At 37.1% G+C, this 26842-nt stretch overlaps 1 protein-coding gene across 5 annotated transcripts in view; it reads left to right on the forward strand.

Annotated features, from left to right (window-relative positions):
* MSH3 (mutS homolog 3) overlaps positions 1-26842 on the forward strand; it is a 262769-nt gene that overhangs the window by 195916 nt on the left and 40011 nt on the right. For all 5 annotated transcript variants that reach the window (XM_061189407.1, XM_061189402.1, XM_061189403.1 and 2 more), the window contains exons 18-19: positions 569-676; positions 6898-7009. In XM_061189407.1, coding sequence (XP_061045390.1) covers positions 569-676; positions 6898-7009 — 220 coding nt within the window. The remainder of the gene's footprint in view (positions 1-568; positions 677-6897; positions 7010-26842) is intronic.

The raw sequence follows: 26842 nt of genomic DNA on the forward strand, positions 1-26842 counted from the left end.
TGAAGGTTACTGAAAAAAAGTACCTTACTTCTTGCTTGCCTTCAGTGAAACTTATTACAGTGTCAACTCTATGGGCTAGATGTTAGATAAGTAAATCAGATGGATTTGGGCTCTCTACCATCGAGAAGCTTCCAGTCAATGTGAGAGAAAGATAATAAAACTGTTATTCCTAGTTTGGATGATGCACAAAGGGAGGTTGACCCATTTGGGTAGTTCATGACATTATTTAAGCTAAATGAAAATGATCACTACATTAGTGTTCATTAGGTCCGAGTTGAAGTGTCATGGTCAGATGAAATGTGCAATAAGGTATTAATAGTAGACATCTTTGTATAGAAACTATTTTAAATATATATATTTCTTTCCAAGTGAAACAAAAAGAAGCCTCAATAATCGAGTTATTAAACAGAAAAGTAGTTCACTGTAATTTCCACCTTTCTTAACTGCTAGGTATGCTTGCTTATTTTGTTTATGCTCATCTTAGCTAACAAAGCGATTACTTATTGTGCAGCTTTTACAGGTCTAAGAAATCAATTTACTCACCTTTTTGTTGTTGTTGTTTCTGTAGGAATTTCAGTGAACATTATCACTCCTTGTGTAAAGCAGTACATCACCTAGCAACTGTTGACTGCATTTTCTCCCTGGCCAAGGTCGCTAAGCAAGGAGATTACTGCAGGTAATGTGTTTTTTTATTTCTCCCCTTTCCCAGTGCTTTAGAACAGATAGAATTATTCAATTAATTTTAGTGTTTTTATTGTAAAGTATTAAAATTACTCAAATATGTTGAACTCTTGGTAAAGCTGAATGTCATACACATGTCATACACACATGTCATACACATATAGCTTGATTTAAAATTAAGAAATTCCTTTCTTGCTGTACCATTGAGTGCAATGAAAGCAGATATTCACTATAACTAGAGGGGAATGTTACATATTTCAATTTTTAGGTTTATGTGGGTGACATTTTTATAAAGGAGCAATCCTTTCATTTGTTCGCGTTCACTGGAACACTTTATGCTATGTTTAACTTTATAATTATAAAAGTCTCATTTAAATATCATCTAAATCAGATATGGGGGAGAGTTAAGGTATGATTCATTTTGAGGCAAATTGCACTCAGTTGCTCTTCCTTAAGTCCAAATCTTAAGCTTCAGCTAAATCTTCAACTCAGTGCTCTACCCTCTAGGCCCACTGGAGCACAGGGGTCCTGCTTTCCAGACCCACTGGGGTGGCAGTCCTGTTCCCATAGCTTTGCTTGGCAAAGGTTGGGCCCCTAGGGCTCCAGGCCCCCCAGCTCCCACAGTGGCTCTGTGCCTGGGCCCTGCCCATGAGGTAGGTCTCTTTGGTGGCCCCACTTCTGCTGCCGCTCTGTGCCTGAGCTCACTCTGGCAGCTCCCCCAGACCGGAATTTTGCACTGGTGGCCCTGTGTGACTCCTGTGGGCATTGCCCTATCGGGGGCTCTCTGGGGTCTCTTTTATAAGAGTACCAGCCCATTCTTGAGGGCTCTGCTCTTATGACCTAATCACCTCTTAGGGGCATGGTTTTGAATACCAGCCTGGTTTTTTGACAGTTGATCTTAAACAAGTTTTGTAACCTGTCTGATCCTCAGTTTCTGCATTGACAAAATAATACCTGCCTCTTAGAAATGTTGTGCAAATTAAATGTGATAAAGACATTATGAAACTTCTAAGCAGGACCAGGTAGATGATAAACACTTAATGAACAGCAGTTGTTACTCACAGATGTTTATTCAAAAATCAGAAAGAATTAAGTATCGTAAAACATTTTGTCTTTAATAAAAAATATCTGAGCTTAAGGGTTTTTAGTATGTTTCATACCTATAATAATTTATTTTTTAAAAATCATTTTTCGTTTTCTGTCAATTCGCAATCTTGTCTGTCTCTTTGAACATGGTAAGCATAGTTATCTTAAAGTCTGTGTCTGATGATTCGAATATCTGTAGTCCTTGTGGGCCTGTTTCTGTTGTCTGTTGTTTCTGTTCATTTTCATTCATGTATCTCCTTGAATGCCTGGTTATTTTGATTATCTTCTAGGCATTGTATTTGCAGAATCATTTGTAGAAATAATTTGATGTTATATTTCTTCTGAAAGAGTCACATCTCAAGACACTAACGTTCTGGCATCACTTAGTCCTTATCAGGGCTTGAGGTGATTCAGAGATTCAAAGGCTCAAAGATTCAAAGGTTCAAAGATTCAGAACCTGCAGTTCTCACTTCATATGCACTCTTATGCCTGATGCGCAGCCTTTTGGTGTCTCAATCCAGATTAAAGCTGTCCATAGTGCTCAGTGTCAGCCGTTCCCTCAGTAATTGGCAAACAGTCTCCCTAACCCTCTGTTCTACCCCAGATCCTGCCCTGGTAATTCCTTGCTGTCCTGTTAGTTGTCAAGAGCCTTCAAGTAGCTGTTTTCGGTACTTTATCCAGCCTCTTACTTGTCCTCAGTAGGATTGTTCCAAACCACCTCTTCTATCAGTAAGACAGTTTCAGGAAATGTTGCACACTAAAATACTATTCAAATTGGATACTATATATTTTATATTAAGAAAAATCCACCTGAAAAATTTAAATGAAAAATCACGCCATAACCTTTAAGTAATATACTCAGTCTCTTTTTTAGCAGCCATAAAATTGAGTGTAAATAGCCATGAAATAGGAAACGTTTATCTAAAATACCTTTTACTTCTACCGCATGCTAACACATATATATGGAATCTAAGAAAAAAAAAAAAAAAGGTCATGAAGAACCTAGGGGTAAGACGGGAATAAAGACACAGACCTACTAGAGAATGGACTTGAGGATATGGGGAGGGGGAGGGGTGAGATGTGACAAAGTGAGAGAGTGGCATGGACATATATAAACGTAAAATACCAAACGTAAAATAGATAGCTAGTGGGAAGAAGCCGCATAGCACAGGGAGATCAGCTCGGTGGTTTGTTACCACCTAGAGGGGTGGGATAGGGAGGGTGGGAGGGAGGGAGATGCAAGAGGGAAGAGATATGGGAACATATGTATATGTATAACTGATTCACTTTGTTATAAAGCAGAAACTGACACACCATTGTAAAGCAATTATACTCCAATAAAGATGTTAAAAAAAATAAAAAAATAAAAATAAATAAATACCTTTTAAACTAGTACTTAAATATCTGAAGTTTATACTTTTTTTTCCTTAGATTTCCAACTTGCTTAAAGATTTTAGTGCATCTGAGTTATTGCAGTTAAAATTGATTATTTGGCTTCATAATTACAGTCTCTTCTTTCTAAATGCTATTAGGACATTTTATTCACTAGAGTCTAAATCTTTATGCAAAAGTTCTTACTCTAGGTCTTTCTATCCAATTCGTATTCTGGACATTATACTGCTTTATTAATATGGATTATGTCTTGTTTCCCTGGGGCATTTAAAGGAAAATGATGCAATTTTAAAAATATAAATAAGTAAATTTGTTCAGGTTCAGTGTTTCATTCTTTTCAGGCAGAATCCAGATTTTCTCAGTTCTTTCTCTTCAGTGCCACAAAATGCCCTCAACATGATTTTCATATCTTTCTTGCTGTAACTGTCCTGTCCTAGTGTATCATCTCAGCTCTCTGAATAATCATTTGCTTCTTACTATACCAGGAAGTGTTTTGTCATTATGTAATTTTGATAGCAACAGAATAAGTCAGTGTAGATTTTAGAGCAGAACAAATCACTCAAATTTTTATTCTAAAGTGAAGACCTTCCTGGGAAATCATATCAGTGTCATGAATATATGTTGATTTCACTTGGCAGAGCACTTAGAATTTTATTTTAAAACTGATATCCCTTACAGTTGGTTTCATCTTTTTTCTTTTACAGTAGATTCGTAACCCATTTAGGTAAAAATTGCATTTTAAAATTATACCCTAAAATTCAAAAACTGTCCTTTTCTTGTAATTTTAAATGTCCTTTTCCAAAGGATGATTTCAAATTGTTTACTCAGAAGATACTTTAGTGACTTTCTCTGAGACATGTGAGTGTACATTCTTGGGGTTTTGTTAGCCAGATATATTTAAGAAGAATTTAAGTATTTATATAGGAAAGTAGTATTTCTTGGTGTTTTGAATAAGTTCAGAAATGTGCTTATATGTGGAAGTTCTGAGTCTAAGCACTTGAGGAGGTCATTGATAGGACTTTAAGATGAAAAAGACCAGCAGGTGGCCAAGAAATTGTTGAAAAGACATTCAACCTTAGGAATCAATGATTGCAAATTAAAGCAATGAGGTCACACTGTTAAAAATTAGAAAGTTTGATAATACCAACTTTAGGTAAGGGTATGAAAAGTCACCTTTCATATCCTGCTGGTGGGAGGGTAAATTGATACAGGTATCTCATCTGTTAAAAAATATGCATACCCTATGATTTGGAAATTCTGCTTCAGGAATTTCCTCTGGCTTAGAGAAACACTTGGAAATATGCACATGCACATATATATATGGGTGTTCATTGGAGCATTGTTTATAACAGTGAAAATCTAGACAGTCTAAATGTTCAACAGTGGAGAACAACTAACTTATTATTCAGCACCTTCCAAAGAATGCTGAAGTTCTGACAAGAAATGATCCGTAATCTTCAGTATTCCATACCATCAGGGTTCACTGGACCTAATTTCAGCTTTGAGTTCTTTAAAGGTCTTCCAAAGAACAAAGAGACAATTTACCTTTTTTTTTTTTTTAAAGGAGAATAAAATTTATTCTGTCTTGCATTTACCAGATGGGTCCATTGGACCCTTTTATAAATCTAAGATGCATTTTGGGATCTTTAATGATTTTTATCTTGCTTATGTCTGGAATGCTTTACTATTTCATCATCCTGGGAATGATTTCATCACTGTTTATCAATTTTTCCCAGTATGCTGTAAAAGTCTAAAATAAGAAGGAAGCTGGAGAATGATGATGCAAAAATGAGATAGAAATCACTGTCACATCATTCTTCATTTTTCTCATTGTATTTTCTGAAGAGTTACATCATCTTTCAAGAAGGTATATAAGAAGACTGGAGATGCCACTCTTGTAGTTTGCTTCTAACTTTGAGTGAACACAGTTGAGAACTCAGAATTTTTCATTTCTCACCCATAGTAGCAAAGAGAAAAAAACTGACGGAAGACATTTCATTGTTACTAGGTTATTCAAAACATGAATGTGAAGGGAAAGATAGCAGTGCTCTAGATACTAATGATGGTGGTGAAATTTCTTGTGTAAACAAAATCTCAGATTATGAGTGTGCGGATAATAATATCCTAGGTGCACTGTCTCCAACTCAAGAATTAGCGTGTGAGTAATTTATTTGTGAGGGCGAAATGAAATGTAGTATTCTTATCCAGTTTGTTATTCCAAAGGAAACACACAGCATGCAATACTTAGTGACAAGAATCAGGACCATCCTGTTTTGCTAAAAGGACATCTGGGAGTATTCTTTTATGATATTTGTGCACTAAAATTTACTTGATACTGTTTGCTGGTGGATAGGTGCTGAAGGCAGGAGATTGAAAGAAAATAGATGATATAAAATAAAAATATTCATTTGATTATTCTAATTGTATTTATAAACGTAAGTGCAAAAATGTTTTGCAATTATGAAGCAAAGAAGATGGATGTCTTCTCTTTAACAAAATTATGAGCTTTAAAAGATTTCAAAAAATTCTTCAAACATTGCATTTTTGTTGCAAGTGGGAAAAGAATCAGAAATAATGATAAGCTAAAACCTATTAGAAATGTATTGAAATCTAGAATTAGTATTTATAAATGAATATGGTCCAGGTGCATGCATGACAGCTTATGAACAGTTATTTACATTCACAATGTGTTGCCCATTCCAGGTATATATGCCTTCGAAACCAGGAAAATATAGAATAAAAATTTGAGATTTGCTATATTTGAATTCTTACTAAAATTTGTCATGATTTTTTTCACTATTCTTTTATTCTCAGTTCTACAAATTACTTGTAAAATAACTTAGAAATATTTAAAAAATAAATGAAAGAGTCCATTGGACCCATATGGTAAATGGTGAAATCTGCCTTTTATATGTATTGAGGATTATTAAGGGGGAAAAAAAGTAGTTGTGGAATGATATCTTACAGTATGATTCTTTTTTTTTTTTTTTAAGAAATCACAAAGCAATACAATGAGTGTACATAAACTTAAATGCAGAGAAGAAGGTTGGAAAGAGTAGACCCCAAACTGCTCTCAGTGGTAACCTCTGGGGAGGAGACTGAGAGAAGGACAGTGCTCACAAGAGCTTGGATAGATAAAGCTATAGATAAAAACAGAAAGATAAAACCTTAAAAAACAAAACCAGCACGGCAAACAAACATTTTTTATATCAAAAAAAGTGAAAGATACTAAAGACCATATAAATATGTTTCAATTAAACAGAATATGAAAATTTTAGGTCATTCTGTCCCCAAGTCCAACACACAATTTTTATTAATGTAATAGTTAAATCTAGAAATAATTTTGCATGATTTTCTTTATTTTGCTTATTACTAAAAATGTTTTAAGTAGCAATAATCTGAACTGTAATTTTTATTAATGAAAATATTTTAGAGAATAGTAGAAAAATAAAAAGGGTCTTATAAAGGTAGATCTCAGTTACAGAGCCATCATAAGACTCTGCTAAAGTTTGTGCTTCAGAGCACTATAATTATAATAATTGTCTTTCCAATTCTGATTCTACAGTTGAAATTTAACTTTTATACTCAGAGACTTATTCTGAACATATGTTCTTAAAGTCCATGTTTAAGGTTTTGTTGTGTGTCTGACAGACTGGCCACAAAAATTTTCATGCTCTTAGAGAGTTTTTTAAAGCCTATTTCCTTGCCTTGTAAATTGAAACATGCTTCTTTTCGCAGACCAACTCTACAAGAAGAAAGGAAAATCATAATAAAAAATGGCCGGCACCCTGTGATTGATGTGCTGCTGGGAGAACAGGACCAGTATGTTCCCAATAGTACAAATTTGTTGGTAAGTACCACATCATGGCCAAAAATAAGTGAAAGATGATAACACTGATCTCAAACTTTTAAATACCAAATAATGTTTTAAAAATTTACACAAGTTTTACCTTAGGCTTTAAATCAACTAATCCTTGGCTATAGTTTTATATTCACCACCAAATATAGAATCAGTGCTATTTCCAATGAAAGATTATCCATAGAGGGAACAATTTAACAACTAAAGGATTAGCCTTAATTAGTTATCCTTGGTAATCCAGGAAAAATATTTTATATTTATAAATGCTCGCAGATGCTAATGGGGTAGAATCATACCATGGTTTTGCAGATTCCTGTTGGTGTATAGTATAGGCTTTGTCTTGTGCTCTACTGTTTTCAGACATTCTGTGAAAGAATCACAGATGCTTCAGATGATTTCAGTGATAAGAATTTTTGTTATATGGGCTAGAGTTCTCTTATACTACATTAATGATTTAAAATACTTACTCATTTAACACATACTTACTGAGTTCCTGTTTAGCCCCAGGTAGTGAAGCAGAGTATTAGGACAGAGAGTGGAAAGCAAGACAGAAATATCCCTGCCCTTAGGGAGCTGGTGGTCTAGCAGAGAAGATAGTTTATTACAATACAGCCTGGTCAGGCTAGGGTACAGGAGACCAGGTGTCATGGAGCACGTAGCAGGTTGACCTAACCCAATGCAGGGGGAGCATTTGCGAAGTTTCCCAGGGAGGAAATATTGACTGAAGAGAGTGAGTCAGTGCAGGCCAGGGAAATGGAGAGGAGTATTCCACGTCAGAAACCAGCATGGTAGAGTCTGGGAGTGAGACAGGGTGGGTTCAGGGAACTGAAAGATGTTGAGGAAGGTTGGGGCATAGAGTGTAAAGAAAAAAGTGTCGGAAATAAGAAAGAGGCCAATTTGTTTAAAGCCGTGTTAAGGAATTTAGATTATTTTTTTTCCTAAAGGGTTGAGAATACTAGCAAGAGAATGATTAAAGCTGGGGAAAAAACTCCATGTGTGTATGTGTGTGTGTGTGTGTGTGTGTGTGTGTTAGTGTGTTACATAGAATTACATTGTCAAAGATAAACAGAGCTGTAATTACCACACACTAATTAAAGTGGTAAGGGTAGTTTTATTCAGTAATATTATTGCATAGGGAAAAGAGTCCAGCTTGAACTGAACTCAACTTCAGTTTGTACAGAGGTGACTGGGTGTCTTAAAGGGAGAATGAGGGAGTAGGAAGGAGTGGTGGGTGTGGGCAGGTTCAAGGAAGTGGGAACAGAAAAATTGAGAAAGGGGATTGGTTAGTGTGAGACCCTTCTGGGTTTATTAACTGGCAACTGTTGCTAATACCCTCCCACAGGGACTGAGAAGCACAGTGAGAGTTATCTCCATGAATGTTTGCATTTCACTGAATGTTTGCATTTCATGCAGCTCTAGGTGGTAGAAGATTTACCTCTTAGAGGGGCAGAGAAAGGATTTTTAATTGCAAGCTTTCTGAAGTAACTGCTCTAAGAGAAGGTTCGGGGTCTATCTGCCTATCACCGTGTTTTGGCTGGAACAAGTATAAATTCTCTCTTGGCAGTGTTGTGCTTTTGTAGGCAGGCACTTTAAGGGGGACTGGGGTCATCCCAAGAATGTGGCCTTGAGCAGTTAGAAGCTCTGCTGGCTTTTGTTCTGGTCTCTTAGTGGGGAGGGTAAATGAAGTCATTTGTGCTGAGAGGGTTGCAGTTGTTATAGGCCAAGGTTGGGGCCTAGTCAAGAAGAGGGCTCAGAGGAGGCTGACTAGAATTTAGTCAAGGAGGGAGTCTTTCTCAATATAGAGGAAAATTATCTGGTGATGACATGAAAGAATTAATATGTAGGGAATAGTTAAGTGAGAGAGATTGTATCAGAGAATGAGATGCCTGACTTCAGGATTTCAAAGGTAGTGTTCTGGGTGAGGGCAAGAGCCTAGGTATGGCCGTGGAAGGTGAGTAGCGGAAGTGGAAAAGGTCTTCGGAGATGAGGAGATCAGGGAACACCATTTGAGAAAAAGGCAACCATATGCACATTGAAATCATATAAAACAACAGGATTGGTAGTGGAAGGTGAAGGTGGTCCAGGTGTCAGAGATTCCGAGGGATGGAGACTGGTGACCTGGAGGTAGATGTAGATGCCTGTGGTGAAGACAAGTAGAGATGGTAAAGCCCTGAGGAAGCAGATATGGGAGAACGTTTGAACCCTGAGATACATGTGACAGGATGTGGCAAAAAGCTCATCCTTGAAATGAGAGGACTGCAGGGGAATAACAGCCAGCTTTCAGTCTAAGTCAATGTATGAAGGAAATGTTAAGCAACGAAGTTAGAAACAAAGAAGTATTGGGGAATTTTTCAGAGGATAGTGAGAAAATTGAAATGTAGGGGAGCAGTTGGAAATTAGGTCAGAGAAAGGAAGCCCAGAAGAGCAAGGGAGTTGGGAATATCACAGAGTATTCCATCTTGGGCTGTGAGCAAGGGTGACAGAGATGTGAGCCTGGTGAATTCGGTTGACCACAAGGGTGGTGAGTGAAAGGAAATGCTTTGAATTACATCTGGTTTAATGATACATTCTGATATTGCCGACTAAAAAAATGCACAATGTGAGAGTTGTGAGTTAAGTTTTATGTGGGACAAAATGAGGACTATAGCCTGGGAGACAGCATTTCAGATAGCTCTGAGAAACTGCTCCAAAGAGGTAGGGGGGAAGGTCAGTGTTACGTATGATTTTAGTGAAGGGGGTGCATGCAGTCAAGCACACGTTTCGGCGGAGGCTTGCTGCTAGTCACGAGGAGCAGGTGTCACCATTAATGATTTTAGTGCTTTTCTAGATATGAGGAGGTGCAAGAATTGGGCTCAAAATGTTCTCCTGAAAATATCTAACTATCTGAAGACCTGTTCTGCCAGTTTTTCCCAGAGCACAGAGTGCCTTATTCCTGATCTCCACCCTGAACTCCTTCCAGGGTGTGCTGAAGGTCAGCGGCTGCAGTGGTTTGTGACTTAGTCCTTGTAGAGGCAGATAGCAAGTGGCAATTTTTAGTTGGCAATATCATACAAAGACTTGTAGGAGTACATAACCAGATCCCCAGTGTCTGTAAACATGTTTATTCTCATTAGGGAATTTGTAAGATACTTAATCAAGCCAAGTTAATAAGTACTTGGAAGTACTTATTACAGGAAGTCTCTGTGAACATAAGAATTTCTTTTTCAGTTTCCATAATACCAGTAGGGTGTAGCTTTTCTTGAGAAAGTAATAGAGTTGTACCATATAGTACCTTGGTTTACTTATAAATCACTTGAAATATCATTTCCTGTTGTTATTCCCATCCCCCAAAACACCAATCAACTATGTTATTCTTGACATTGAATTTGTTTTTTCCTTTTTTATTCTTTTTTCCCCCTCTTTTAAATAATGTATTACACTATTTAAAAAAGCAAGATTTGAGAAACTAAATTAGCCTAATTACAGGAATGTTTCAAAGAAACACTGAACTCTTACTTTTAAATTTTTACGAAATAAGTGGAGTGATTTATTCCAGCAAGCACCTCAGAATATTCCAGAATATTCATTTCTTTTACATATGCTTTTTCTAACTTGAGTAGGAGTTGATATAGAACTGTTGCTATGGTGAAGTGCATTCTTTTTTGCAGGGTATAAATTTCTATATAGGGATACTGTTGAAAAAGAACTTACTATGTAAAACTCAATTTTAAATATTTTATAGGTGTTAATTATAAAATACACTCTGAAAATAATTTCCTGAAAGTCAAGTGGCATCGTTGCTTTTGATAGTCATGTAATTTTAAGAAATGGTCTTTTGCACATGTAATTATACTTTTCTGAATTTTGTATTATATGAATTCATTGTAATGCTTCTAAACAAGCCAACTTACTGCCCGCTTTTCCTGAACCGGTTTTAAGATTACTCACTTTTTTTCACATCTCACAATCTTGCATTGATTTATGAATTTTTTACTAGCATTGTTTTATGAATATTTTATTCTTACAGATTTTGACGCAGTTACTTTGTGTCAATATTGTGCTTGATTTCAGGCTTACAAAGAAGAGACACAATACTTCTCTAATCTGGTGGGAGATAGATCCAATTAAATTAACACCGATGGAGTACTTATAAAGGCTATGAGGGAACTAACGGATTATCCAGTAGAAAAATTGGCAACAGACTTCAACAGGCATTTCAAAGTAGAGGATATCTGAATGGTCAATAAACAAACTAACTTTTTTTTTTAACCTGCTACATTGGGTTTTCTGGCAGGAATATAGCAAAGAATCAAATAGAAAGGAACTGTGACTTTGAGGTGCTTGTGGGACATTTGGTGGAGATCCCAATGTGAAGGTGGATATAAAAGCCAGGAGAGAGGGCTGAGCTGGAGTTAGGGATTTAAGAATCATCACGATGCATGTACAGGGAGTTTAGATTCTGGGTCTGTCACTCAGGGAGATTGTATAAAAATGTAAAGAAGGCTGAAGAAAAAGCCCTCACAGGCATGACATAGAAGGAGTCATTTCACTGAAAGTGGGTTTAGCTGAAGAGAATTTTTCAAGTATCTTTTAAATATATCCCTACCTAATTTTTAGCATTCAATTATTGTTTCATCTGAACATCAAAAAAATAGAAATACAAAAAATTTTAAAAAACAAGGTGCTATTGTATATTCCTTTTTATCCTTTAAGACCTAGCTCTGCCTCCTCTTCTAGGAAACCTTGTTTGACTTCTGCAAGCATAATTGAAAGGAATACGCTTTTAAACCCTCCTTTTTTGGTTCCCTTCCCTGACTCATTACATAATCTGAGTATTTGTAGACTTAGCAGCCACTGGATCTGCCCACCTCCAGTTTATTCTCCACTCTGCAGCCACAGGGCTTTTCCTAACCTGTCATATCACTCCCTTATTTGAATTAATGCTTAAAATTCTAGTCGTATAGTTCCCAACGTACTGCGCCACTAAGGGACTTGGCAGATGGTCTTCCCTCTGCCTAGAATGTCATCTTCCCCCACACCGTCCGCACCCACCTCCCACACACCCACCTCCCACCCCACACGCCCTCCAGCTCCTGCTTTTCTTTAAGTCTGGTCCTGGTGTCATATCCCGTACTAAGGCTTCCCTACCAAGGGCTGGGATGGGTACCCCTGTCACATACCCACAGCACTCTGTATTTCTCCCCAGTTTAGTCTTTATGCCACTAAATTGTAATTGCCTTTTTTTGGTTTGTGGTTCCCAGTGGATTATAAGCTTGAAGAGAACAGGGACTTTGCTTCTCTGCTTTAGTTATAATCCTACTGTCAATCACGGCTCTCTGGCACGTAGCAGGCGTCTAATCAGATTTGTTAAATAAGGATTAACTTGAAGTCTTGAGCAGTCTCCAAGTCTTGCTACAAATCTGTGCTTTTTTCTTCTTCACAAAATGTTATTTTTCAGATGTTATATGGGAAGTTCACAACTTACACAGTAATTATACTGTAGAACTAGAAAGGGACATTAGGGATCATTTAGTGTAACCACCTCTTCATACTTGTGAGTAAACCAAGGCCCAGAAAGGGGAGTTGACTGCCAGGGGTTACCCAAGTTGAATAATCTTGAACTGTTTCCCAAAACATGAAAGTATGCTAAGGCAAGCCAGTGCTTTCCAACCTTTTTCACTTCGCAGCACTCTAACAAAATGATGGTAGTGCTGGTACACTGGAATAAAAGGAGAAGGAAAAGGTTGCTCAGAGCAAAAGGAGGTTGTCCCGGGGGCTCTGACTGCCCCAGCTCCACCTGCCACTTTGAGGGTCAGCATCTTGGAACACCTGTAACCTGTGAGGCAGAGCAAGACAGTTTGCCAAGACATACTGTTACCAACCAGGGTTCTTAGCCTCCTTAATCAATAGAAATTGATAAGAAGCCAAACAAGAAATTCAGGCAAGGCTTTATTGGGGCCCCTGCCTCAGCAAGGAGGAGCGAGAACAAGCAACAGGTTCTCTGGCTCACTCAGGGAGGCCAAGCTGGTTCCTTATATGGGGTGAGGGTAGGGATGCATCCAGGGGATGGGCTGGAGAGTGGCTTAGGTGGTTTGCCCACCCCCTTGGCGGTGCTGTATGCAGGGGGCATGCTCAGTACCCTGCTTTTGCTCCCGGCTCTTCAGAAGTGGCAGTTCGGTTGTTGGTCTCTTTGTATGCTGTTGTCCAAAATTTGCCCCAACTGCGCGTGCATGCAGTTGTTTTTAGTCTCATATAGTTTCTTTGTATTTTGTTTCTCGAGGAGACGTTTGTCCAGGTGCAAGCACTGCAGCAAAGGGTCCCAGGTCCCAGCCTGTCTCAGTACTGCTTGGGAAACGCCACCATAACCCACAGCAGTCTCAGGATTGTTTGCTTTTTAAACCAAATGACTTCATAATGGATGGATTTTTTATAGCAGTCCAAGGTGGAGTTTTTAGTTCGATCATGGTTTTGTTTTTTTTTAATATAAATTTACCTTTTTGGGAGGGAGAAAGGGAAAAGTGTGGTTGGTGGCTTCTAAGTTTGTAAGAGGGAGGAAAATGAGTCAAATACGCACAGCAGGAAGATTCCCAGGAAGTGCTCGAACCCTGTGGATCTCTGTAACCCAAGGGAAATCCACAGCCCAAGTATTCTAGAGTGGGGCAGGATGGACACTAGAATCCTGGTCACAGTCTCTTACTCTGAGATCAAGAAGGTGCCTTAGAACCTACTACCACGTGGGCACATAGTAGGAGCTCACATATTTGTTACAAGAATGATACTTGAAACTAGTCAAGTTGAGGTAGTGTGGGAGGAGAGCAAAGACCACAAACTTCCCATTTCCTCTCTTCTCCCAGAACAAATATTCCCAGAAATGCTTGTTTTGTCTATATAAATGTTAAAAGAGTGATTACAATAATGTGCATACCCTGTTGACTTTGTACCTAATGACAAAGCAGAACAACAATAATGCATACCATAAAATATGTTTGAGTTGTAAGCTTAATTTAATTCTATGGCTAGATTATCCTCATGATTCTGCTATAAATGTGTTTTCTTTTTAATTGAAGTATAGTTGACTTACAGTATACATTAATTTCAGGTGTATAATATATTGATTCAGTATTTTTATAGATTATTCTCCATTTAAAGTTGTTACAAAATAATAGCTATATTTCCCTGTGCTGTGCAATATAGCCTTGTAGCTTCTTTATTTTACACATAGTAATTTGTATCTCTTAATTCCCTACACCTATCTTGGCATTCCCCTGTTCCCTCTCCCCACTGGTAACCACTAGTTTGTTCTCTGTATCTGTGAGTCAATTTCTATTTTGTTATATTCCTTCGTTTGCTTTACTTTTTAGATTCCACATGTAAGTGATAACATAAAATATTTGTCTTTCTCTGTCTGACTTATTTCACTAAGTGTAATACTCTCTAGGTCCATCCACATTGTTACAAACGGCAGAATTTCATTCTTTTTTATGGCTTAGTATTATTCCATTTTATATATATATACCACATCTTCTTTATCCATTCATCTGTTGATGGACACTTAGGTCGCTTCCATATCTTGGCTATTGTAAATAATGCTGCTATGAACATTGTGGTGCATGTATCTTTTCAAATTAGTGTTTTTTGTTTTCTTCAGATGCATACCCAGCAGTGGAATTGCTGGATCATATGGTAGTTTTATTTTTAGTTTTTTGAGGAACCTCCATACTATTTTCCATAGTGACTACACCAATTTACACTCCCACCAACAGTGTAAATGGGTTGCCTTTTTCAACATCCTCACCAATATTTTTTATTTGTAGACATTTTGATGATAGCCATTCTGACAGCTGTGAGGTGATATCTCATTGTGGTTTTGATTTACATTTCTCTTTACATTTCTCTAATGATTAGTGATGTTGAGCATCTTTTCATGTGCCTGTTGGCCATCATATATCTTCTTTGGAAAACTGTCTATTCAGGTCTTCTGCCCATTTTTTAATCTGGTTGTTTGTGTTTTTGATGCTGAGTTGCTTATATACTTTGTATATTAATTCCTTATTGGTCATATCATTTGTAAATATTTTCTCCCATTCAGTAGGTTGTCTTTTTGTTTTGTTGATGGTTTTCTGTGCTGTGCAAAAGCTTTTAGGTTTAATTAGGTCCCATTTGTTTCTTTTTGCTTTTGTTTCTTTTGCCTTAGGAAACTGATCCCAAAAAATACTGCTATGATTTATGAAGTTTTATGGTTTCAGATCTTTAATCCATTTTGAGTTTATTTTTATATATGTTGTCATAAAATGTTACAATCTCATTCTTTTAAATGTAGGTGTTCAGTTTTCCCAGCACCACTTATTGAAGAGATTGTCTTTTCTCCATTGTATATTCTTGTCTCCTTGTTGTAAATTAATTGATCATCAGTGTGTGGGTTTATTTCAGTGCTCTCCACTCTGTTCCATTGATCTTTGTGTCTATTTTTGTGCCAGTACCATGCTGTGTTGATTACTGTAGCTTTGTAGTATTGTCTGAAGTCTGGGAGGGTGATACCTCCAGCTTTGTTCTCTTTTTTCAAGATTGCTTTGGCAACTAGGGGTCTTTTATGGTTCCATATAAATTTTAACATTATTTGTTCTAGTTCTGTGAAAAATGTCATGGGTATTTTGATAGGAATTGCATTAAATCTGCAGATTGCTTTGGGTATTATGGACATTTTAACAATATTTTTTCCAGCCCATGAACACAGGATATCTTTCCATTTCTTTGTATCACCTTCATTTTCCTTCATTAATGTTTTATAGATTTCAGAGTATAGGTCTTTCACTTCCTTGGTTAGGTTTATTCCTAGGTATTTTTTTCTTTTTGATGTGATGTTAAATGGATTGTTTTCTTGCTTTTCTCTTTCTGATAGTTCACTATTCGTGTATAGAAAAGCAACTGATTTTTGTATATTAGTCTTGTATCTTGCAACTTTACTGAATTCATTTATTAGTTTTAATAGTTTTTTGGTGGAGACTTTAGGGTTTTCTATATATAGTATTATGTCATCTGCAAATAGTGACAGTTTTACTTATTTTCTTACAATTTGGATGCCTTTTATTTGTTTTTCTTGTGTGATTGCTGTGGCTTGGTCTTCCAATATTATGTTAAATAGAAGTGGTGAGAGTCGGCATCCTTGTCTTGTTCCTGATTTTAGAGGGGAAGCTTTTAGCTTTTCACTGTTGAGTATAATGTTAGCTGTGGGTTTATCATATGTGGCCTTTATTATGTTGAGATATGTTCCTTATATACCTACTTTGAGAGTTTTTATCATGAATGGATTTTGTCAAATGCGTTTTCTGTGTCTATTGAGATGATCATGTGATTTTTATCCTTCCTTTTGTTAATGTGGTATATCACATTGATTTTGTGAATATTGGATCATCCTTAGGCCCCTGAAATAAATCCAACTTGATCATGGTATATGACCCTTTTTATATATTGTTGGATTTGGTTTGCTAATATTTTATTGAGGATTTTTGCATCTATATTCATCTTAGATATTGGCCTATAATTTTCTTTTCTTTTTTTGTAGTGTCTTTGGTTTTGGTATCAGGGTAATGGTGGCCTTATAGAATGAATTTGGGAGTGTTCTGTCATCTTCAGTTTTTTTTGGAATAGTTTGAGAAAGATAGGTGTTTGCTCTTCTGTGTGTGTTTGGTAGAATTCCCCTTTGAAGCCATCTGGTCTGGACTTTTGTTCACTGAGAGATTTTTTAAATTACAAATTCAATTTCACTACCAGTAATTATATGTTCAATTTCACTACTAGTGAACATTTGTTCAGATTTCTTCTTGATTCAGTTTTGGAAGGTTGTCTCCTTCTAGAAATTTGTCCATTTCTTCTAGGTTGTCCATTTTGTTGGCATATAACTGTTCATAGTATTCTCCTATGATTTTTTGTATCTCTGTGATATCAATTATTATTTCTCTTCTTTCTTATTTATTTGGGCCCTCTCTCTTTTTTTTCCTTAATGAGGTTTATCAATTTTGTTTATCTTTTCAAAAAATCAGCTCTTGGTTTCATTGATCTTTTCTATTTTGGGGAGGGTGGTTGTCTCTATTTTATTCATTTCCTCTCTGATCTGTATTATTTCCTTCCTTCTTCTGACTTTGACCTTTGTTCTTCTTTTTCTAATTCCTTTAGATGGTAGGTTAGCTTGTTTATGTAACATTTTTCTTGTTTCTTGGGGTAGGTGTGTATTACCATAAACATATCTCTTGTAGCTGCTCTTGCTACATCCTATAGATTTTGGAGTGTTGCATTTCCATTTTCATTTGTCTCAAGGTATTTTCTGATTACCTCTTTGATTCCTTCATTGACCCATTGGTGTCTTAGTAGCATGTTGTTTAGTCTCTGTGTGTTTGTGTTTCTCCCATTTTTCTTCCTGTAATTGATTTTTAGTTTCATATGGTTGTGATTGAGAAATGCTTGATATAATTTCTACCCTCTTAAGTTTGTTGAGGCTTATTTTATGGCCTAGCATGAGAACATTCCATGTGCAGTTGAAAAGAATGTGTATTCTACTGTTTTTGCATAGAATGTCCTGTAGATACTAAGCCCAGCTGGTCTAATGTGTCATTGGAGACCACTGTTTCCTAATTGATTTTCTGTATGAATGATCTGTGCATCGATGTAAGTGGGTGTTAAAGTTCCCTACTATTATTATATTATTGTCAATTTCTCCTTTTATGTCTGTTAGTATTTGCTTTATATACTTAGGTGCTCCTCTGTTAGGTTCATATATGTTAGTGAGTGTTATAGCCTCTTCTTGTATTGATTCCTTTATCACTATATAATGCCCTTTTTTTGGTCTTTTGTTATAGACATTGTTTTAGAGTCTATTTTGTCTGATATAAATATTGCTACCTCCACTTTCTTGTTGTTTCATTTGCATGAAATACCTTCTTCCCACCCTGACTTTCAGTCTGTGTGTTTCTTTAGCTCTGAAGTAAGTCTCCTGTAGGCAGCATATAGATGGGTCCTTTTTAAAAAAATCTCAGTAGCTACACTATGTCTTTTGACTGGAGCATTTAGTTCATTGACATTTAAAGTGATTATTGATAGGTATGTACTTATTGGCATTGCCATTTTGTTACTTGTTTTCTGGTTGTTTTTGTAGTTCTTCTCTGTTCTTTCATTATTATTTTAGTTGCTTCCCTTTTGGCTTGATGATTTTTCTTTAGTGGTATGCTTGTGTTCTTTTCTCTCTAGTTTTTGTTTATTTATTGTAGGTTTTTGATTTGTGGTTACCTTGGGGTTTATTTGTGTTGACCTATAGCTATATCTACTTGTTTTAAATTGGTAGTCATTTAAGTTCAAACACATTCTAAAAGATGTGTTTGAACAATTTTTTACTCCCCCATTAGAGGACAGTGGGAATGAAAAGTCCCACCAAACTGAGAAGGCATCTTGAGACCAAACGATGAGGCAGGCAGCCCCATATAATCAATGGGTCAGTTTATTATAGGGTAACTTACTCACAGGGTGCGATTGGGATTGAGGAGACAATGATACGGAGGCATTCGTAGGTGCAGTCTGCACTGCCAAGGGGCCATTGGGACAATTTTATAATTGACCTAGGGTGTGGGGGATAGGTGCTTGGAAACAGAATGTGCATTCCTAAATTAAATTTATGAATGGGTAACTAGTCTTGTGGGCACTAGGAATACATCAGTGAAGGTTTTCATCATTGTTTGGGGACTAGCAGAGCATAGAGGCCACCTGATCCTAATTATTATTAAACAATATCTGTTAACTCAAAGCCCTTAACGACAGAGAAGTGATTTACTGCATAGTACAGTCCTGGGTAGCGTCAGTGGAAGGACAGGAGAGACTCTAAGGGCCCAAGATGGCATCAGTTAGGCTAACAGCTATATATACCCTCTCCCACATTTTGTGTTTTTGATGTCATATTTTACATTTTCATGTCTATCCCTTTACTGTTCATTGTAGTTATAGTTCCTTTTACAATTTTTTGTCTTTTAATCTCATACTAGCTTATTTAAGTGGTTGATCCTCAGCTTTTACCATATATTTGCCTTTACTAGTGGGATTTTCCTTTTCTATAGATACTTCATGTTAGTCTCTTCCACTTAGAGAAGACCTTTTAACAGTTCTTTTAGGGTAGGTTTAGTATTGATAAACTCTTAGTTTTTGCTTGTCTGAGAAGTTCTTTATCTCTCCTTCAGTTCTAAATGATAATCTTGCTAGGTAGGTTATCCTAGTTTGCAGGTTTTTCTTTTTCAGCACTTTAAAAATATCATACCACTCCCGTCTGGCCTGCAAACTTTCTGCAGAAAAATCAGCTGATAACCTTATGGGGGTTCCCTTATATATGACTGTTTTTCTCTTGATGACTTTAGAATTCTCTCTTTAACTTTTGCCATTTTAATTATGGTATATCTTAGTGTGGGTCTATTTGGGTTCATCTTGTTTGGGACTCTCTGTGCTTCCTATACCTGATTATCTGTTTCATTTTTCAGGTTCAGGAAGTTTTCAGCCATAATTTGATCAAATATATTTTTGACCCCTTTTTCTCTCTCTTCTCCTTCTGGGACCCCTATAATGCAAATGTTGGTTCGCTTGATGTTGTCTTAGAAGTCCCTTAAACTGTTCTCATTTTTTAAATTTGTTTTTCTTTTTGCTCTTCTGATTGGGTGATTTCCATTATTCTATCTTCCAAATCACTTGTGCATTCTTCTGTATCACCTAGTCTGCTATTAATTCCTTCTAGTATGTTTTTCATTTCAGTTATTCTTAAGTTCTGACTGGTTCTTTTTTATACTTTCTTGGTCCTTGTTACAATTCACACTGTGTTCCTCTGTTCTTTTCACTAATTCAGTTAGCATGCTTATTACTAATGCTTTAAACTCTTTATCTGGCAAATTACTTATTTCTGTTTCCTTAGGTGTTTTTTCAGAGGTTTTCTCTTGTTCTTTTGATTGAAACAAATTCCTTTGTCTTATTATTTTACTTAACTTTCTCTGTCTGTGTGAAGTTAGATGAAACAGTTACCTGTTGTGGTCTTGAAGGGGTATCCTTGTGTGGGAGCGACCTTATATAGTCTGAATGTGCCCAGTGCCTTTGGTGGGAGAGCTAGATCTCACGTGAGCATGAGTCACATCTTTCCCCAGGGTGTGCTAGAAGCCATCACCTTGGTAGGCGATGGGATTGGAGGTGGAAGGGCCAGGGCCAGAGCCAGGTGAGAGCTGGAGCTTCTCCTCTGCTCCGTGGCCAACACCACCCTACTGGGGGCAGGGGCAGGTCCCAAGGTGCTGGAGCAGAAGCCCTGAGAGTTGGGTCCAAGCTGGCTCCATTCCCTCAAAGTGTGTGCTCTTGCTCTCCCCACTCCCGGCACCAGTACCCTCGCCCCAGAACCCTCGCCCCAGAAGGGAGCAGTGCTGGAGCAGGAGAGTCTGGGTGCGGGCTGTTGGCCTCAGCCACCGTCACATCCTGAGACTGCTTCTGATGTGCTGCCTCCGTAAGTGCCAGTAATGGCTGCCCCTGCCCTGTTCAGATGCTCTTCCCAGTCTGAGCCCCCTTTTCGCTTCACAACTGAGCACTCCCCTCGGCTGCTGCAGCTCTCACCCTAGTGTGGAACTGCGCCGTAGAGCAGGCGGGGCCATTGTGGGCACTTGGCCTAGATCTGGGCACGGGCTGTGGTGGTCCTGGCCACAGTCAAAGCCCAGGACCACTTCTGATGCGCTGTTTCTGTCAGTGCCAGTAATGGGTGCTCTTACCCCATTCAGATGCCATTCTGGGTCTGGGCTGGCAGTCCCTTGCAACTGAGCATTCTCCTCAGCTGCAGCAGCACTCACCCTAGCACGGAGCTGTGCCACAACGCAGGTGGGGCCTGAGCCGGTGCTCGGTTCAGACTAGGGCACGTGCTGGAGTGGTCGCAGGAAACCTGCCAGCGTCCAGCGTAGTTTCAATTTGCTTTCTGCACCTTGTTTCAGGAGTAAGGAAGTTTGTGTGCACTCTTCGTGAACGTTGTCTAGGTCTCTTTCAGCCTTCCTGTTAGTCCCACTGGCTTTCTAACCAGCTAAGGGGACTCTTCTTCCCCGTGTTGGACCCCAGGGCTGGGGCACCCAATATGTGGCCTGAACCGCTCACTGCCCAGGGAGGATCCCCCTTCTCTTCTGTGTCCTTTCCCAGGGGTATAGGTCCTGACCTGATCGCTTCTCTTCCCTTCCTACCTGATTCTTTGTGGATCTTTCTTTTTATTTATGTATTTTTGTTTAAAAAAATATTTTTTATTGAAATGTAGTTGACTTACAGTGTTTCAGGTATACAGCAAAGTGATTCAGTTATATATATATATACGTATATGTATATATATTCTTTTTTGGATTATTTTTTGTAATAGGTTATTAGAAGATACTGAAAATAGTTCCCTGTGCTATACAGTAGGTCCTTGTTTTTTATGTATTTTATATATGGTAACGTGTATCTGTTAATCCCAAATTCCCAGTTTATCCCCACCACCCCTTCCCCTTTGGAACTATAAGTTTGTTTTCTGCGTCTATGAGTCTGTTTCTGTTTTGTAAATAAGTTCATTTGTATCCTTTTTTTTTGATTCTCTCTGTGGATCTTTCTTACAGCTTTGGTTGTACAAGAGTCTTTGTGCCAGTCTCCAGTTTATCCTCAGTGAGAATCACTATAAATGTGTTTTTCATATAGCATGATCATCATATATTGTTAATGATTGGAGGAAATATTAATGGCATTTGAATGTTACTTTCTATCACTTCTGTCTTCTCGTGCTCCTTTCTTCCTGGATAAACTGCTTTTCTTTTTTTTTTCCTAAATCAACAGTTTTTTTTTAAACTCTTTTTTTAATTAATTTTTTTTATTGGTGTACAGTGGATTAACTAATGTTGTGTTAGTTTCTGCTGTACAGCAAAGTGAGTCAGTTATACATACACATATATCCACTCTTTTAGATTCTATTTCCATACAGGTCCTTTCAGAGAATTGAATAGAGTTCCCTGTGCTAGGTTCTTCTTCTTCTTCTTCTTATTTATCTATTCTATATATAGTAGTGTGTATATGTAGGTTCTTATTATTTATCTATTCTATATATAGTAGTGTGTATATGTCAATCCCAATCTCCCAATTTATCACCCCCCCTTCCCCCCCTGGGAACCACAAGTTTATTTTCTACATCTGTGACTCAACTTCTGTTTTGAAAATAGGTTCATTTGTACCATTTCTTTAGATTCCACATATAAGTGATATCATATGATATTTGTTTTTCTCTTTCTGACTTACTTCACTCTGACAGTCTCTAGGTCCATCTGCATCTCTACAAATGACCCAATTTCTTTCCTTTTTATGGCTGAGCAATATTCCATTGTATGTATGTACCACATCTTCTTTATCCATTCCTCTGCTGATGGACATTTAGGTTGCTTCCATGTCCTGGCTATTGTAAATGGTGCTGCAAAGAACATTGGGGTGCATGCATCCTTTTCAATTATGGTTTCCTCTGATTATATGCCCAGGAATGGGATTGCTGGATCATATGGTAGCTCTATTTTTAGTTTTTTAAGGAACCTTCATACTGTTCTCCATAGTGGTTGTATCAATTTACATTCCCACCAACAGTGCAAGAGGGTTCTCTTTTCTCCACACCCTCTCCAGCATTTATTGTTTGTAGATTTTTTGATGATGGTCATTCTGACCAGTGTGAAGTGATACCTCATTGTAGTTTTGATTTGCATTTCTCTAATAATTAGTGATGTTGAGCATCTTTTCATGTGCCTCTTGGCCATCTGTATGTCTTCTTTGGAGAAATGTCTGTTTAGATCTTCCACCCACTTTTTGATTGGGTTTTTTTTTTTGATATTGAGCTGCATGAGCTCTTTGTATATTTTGGAGATAAATCCCTTGTCAGTCGCTTCGTTTGCAAATATTTTCTCCCATTCTCTGCGTTTTCTTTTCGTTTTGTTGATGATTTCCTTTGCTGTGCAAAAGCTTTTATTAGGTCCCATTCATTTATTTTTGTTTTTAATCTCATTCACTCAGAGGTGGATCAAAAAAGATCTTGCTGCAATTTATGTTAGAGAGTGTTCTGCCTATGTTTTCCTCTAAGAGTTTTATAGTATCCGGTCTTACATTTAGGTCTTTAATCCATTTTGAGTTTATTTTGTGTATGGTGTTAGAGAATGTTCTAATTTCATTTTTTTTTTTTTACACGTAGCTGTTCAGTTTTCTCAGCACCATTTATTGAAGAGACTGTCTTTTCTCCATTGTATATTCTTGCCTCCTTCATCATAGATTAAAAATATGGAACACTTCATGAATTTGCATGTCAAGGATAACTGCTTTTTAAAGTGTTCTGACCTGTGCACAATGTTCCTCTTCTCTTTTCCTATCTCTTACTCATCTCCAGTGATTGAACTACTCAGCCTTCAAGACCCAAAATATGCTGCTGCCTCCTTAGAGCCTTCTCCATCACTGTGGCCAGAAATAATTTCTTTCTATTCTAGCACTTTCTCTGTTCCTTTTTTAAAAAATTCTTATCGTGTACTACTTTTTGGTACATGAGTGTAGTGGGAAAGTGCCTGACTGTGATGGGAGATGTAAATTCAAATCCTGCTCTGCTGTTAGTTTACTGTCATCTCAGATAGGCCACCATACTCGCTGGGTCTTGATTTCTTCATCTATAAAATGAAGGGGTTGGGCAGAGTAACAACTAGCTCTCAGTGGAATGTAAATTGGAAAGCATGTAGATGTTGGAAGGATTTGGACTTTTATCTTGGTATCTCAGCATACAGCCTGTACTTCTCTCTAGCCTCATTCTCCCCCTTTCTGTTTGGCGTTCGCCTTGGGTTAAAAGTGCAAGGATTTGGCTGAGAGCTTGTCTGGACGAAGCTTTCACTGAGGAGTCTCTTACTGTAACATGCCGTTGATTGACATTTTCAGGGAATAAAACACTTTGAAACTGTTGAACTTTTTCAGCAGTCTGCAGCTATTATAAAAATAGTTCTACCATGATTCTTTTTAAAGGATAGATGTCAACATCTGTACTTGTCAAGGAAGAAAGCAGTTTTTGCAGAAAATTAGGTGATACTCAAGTCTTGGGAATTAACATTGAACAATTTTAGCTTTTTTTTTTTTTTTTTTTCTGCTATGCATCTCCTGACTTGCAGGGATATTCTGACTGATCATCACTGTAGTTTACCCAGTGAGAAATCCAAGGATGCTGGCTCTGAGCTAGAGCAGCACTCCTATCTAGTGGTGACTGTGATTTCTTGTCATTGAATAGGGGTTCCCTTTGAGACATCTGTCAGGGTGGTCTTCACTTAGCATCCCAGTTCTACTACTTAGTAGCTCCGCATTACTGGGCAAGGTAATAGTTAGCTTCTCCAAGCCTTTCTTTCCTCACCTGTAACATGAAAATACAGCGATACTAGTATTACCCCATGAGACTGTTGTGAGAACTGGATGAGATGACAAATATAAAATCTTGAGCACAGTGCCTGGCACTTGTTGTCTGTGATTTTCTTATGATACCTTAAAGTTTACCTTTTATTTTTTTTTTTATCTTTACCTCTTTTTTTCTCCCACAGAATATGGCATTAAATGTGGAACTTGATTAGCTATCTTAAAACTTACTGATTTAAATTCAGTGTTTTGACTCTTAGTACACAATACTAAGATCTTATGACATGCTATCCAGGCATTGCCAATACTAAGGTAAAAACTTTAAAGAATTCTAGCCTCTCCAAAGGTTCATCAGAGTAATAGATGCTATCCAGAAACAGTCCCCTTGGTGCAGTACTTCAGCTTTTGTTCCCTGTCATTCATCCATCCATCCATCCATCCACCCATCCATGTGTAGTTTCTTGAGAACTTGCTCTGTGCATGGCATCTTGCTTGATGCTACCACAGGTTTGGGCACTGTCTAGGCCAGTCCTGTTGGGTACATTACTAGTAACTTCAGTAAGCTCCAGAGTGGGTAGTGGTTTTTTGCCAACTTTTGGCTTCTGGCTATTCTGTTAGAATGCTTACTCATCCAAACTGGTCTTCCAGATAGATTTAATGTATCTTTCATATCTGGGACCCTTTGATGTGTGGTGCCTCAAATACATATGATCCTCACTAAAAGATAGATAAATACATTAGATAGGTGAAATTCCTTGATCATGTATGTACTTGCTATGTCATCTTGGGAACTAGAGAGGAAAGGCAGTCATATATTCCTGACTAGTTTTACAGAGAGTGCAAATGACTTTTAGAAATGTAAGTTCTATATACTTTATAAACTTGGGTTATATATTAATCTTTTTGACCAATCTTTATAAAGTTTATAAAGTATTCACCTATAATTTCTTAAGTTTGACTTTTCAGGTTTAGGTCCTTAATGAATCAACCTAAAATCTATTTTTATATCTTGTGTGAGGTGGGATTCCAATCTCATATCTTTCTATATAATCTGTTGTCCTACATCAGTTTTCAAATAATCCATTCTTTCCCATCAATCTGCAGAATTATTTCTGTCATATATTAACTTTTCATATTTTCATGGAACTGTTTTGGACTGTATTATTTTTCACTGGTCAGTTTTTTTTTTTTTTTTTTTGGTTGTTGTTGTTTTGTTTTTGGTTCCTAAGCCAAAATCACACAGTTTTATTTACTATAGCATTTAAATAATGTTTTACATCTCCCCACCTATTCTTCTAATAGAACATCTTGAGTTTTCCTTAGCATTTGCTTCTCCATTTCATTTTAGGGTCAACTTAACTAGTTCTTTGGGGGGGAAAAATTGAGATTTTTATTGGAACTGCATTGACCCTAGGGATCACTTTGGGAGAAAGTTGGCATCTTTATGATATAGATGTGGCATATAAATTTGTTCCTCTATGAATGTAGTATATACTTATTTTGGTTTTCTTTAAGTCCTCTCAAGAAAAGTAAAAAATTATTTTCATAAAGGTGTTTTTACATCTTTATCATATTTATTACTAAGTATTCCTTTGTTGCTATGTAGGTCATAACTTTTTTTTGGAATTTTTGAATTTTATTTTATTTATTTTTTTATACAGCAGGTTCTTATTAGTTATCCATTTTATACATATTAGTGTATATACATCAATCCCAATCTCCCAATTCATCACACCACTTTTTTACAATTATTTCCTAATTATTTGTTGCTCTTATAGAAAAATGAAGTTTATTTTGCATTTTGATCTTAAATCTAGCCACCTTGTTAGACTCTCATTAATTATAATAATTCGTCTAGCCATTCTTCTTGGTTATCTTTGTAAACCATCATGTGTCTGTGAATGACAATTTTGTTTTGTTCTTTTTAGTCCATAATTATACCTTTTATTTTTTTCAATGTCATGTTATGCTGCCTGGGGCCTCCAGCGTAAGGTTGAATAAAAGCAGTAATAGTGGACATCTTGTCATGATTGATCTAAAGGAAATGCTTTTAATATTTGACCATTAAGTCTGATGTTTGTGATAAGGCTTTGGTGGATACCCTCTACCTGGTTAAAGAAGATCTCTAAGGGTCATTTTGTTTTATCAGTCTTTCATCACTTACTGGTGTATAGTGTCAGGGAAAGAGACTTGTTTTCCAGCTAAATAAACATTATTTAAATATTAGAACTCTGAAGTCTAAGTTTTTATGTGATATTTTTCTCTATATATACAAAGAATTGATTTTTGTGTATCAATTGGCTCTGAAATCAAATAAATTAAAAACTTTGTTATCCTGTATTGAATGCTGGAGAGATGAAATATTCTAGGAACATGTACGTGATCATGTGGTTCTAAACACCAGCAGTTTCTGTGTAGTTCAGTGTA

Source organism: Eubalaena glacialis, chromosome 4 (assembly GCF_028564815.1).
Source record: "Eubalaena glacialis isolate mEubGla1 chromosome 4, mEubGla1.1.hap2.+ XY, whole genome shotgun sequence".
Classification (NCBI taxonomy): Eukaryota; Metazoa; Chordata; class Mammalia; order Artiodactyla; family Balaenidae; genus Eubalaena; species Eubalaena glacialis.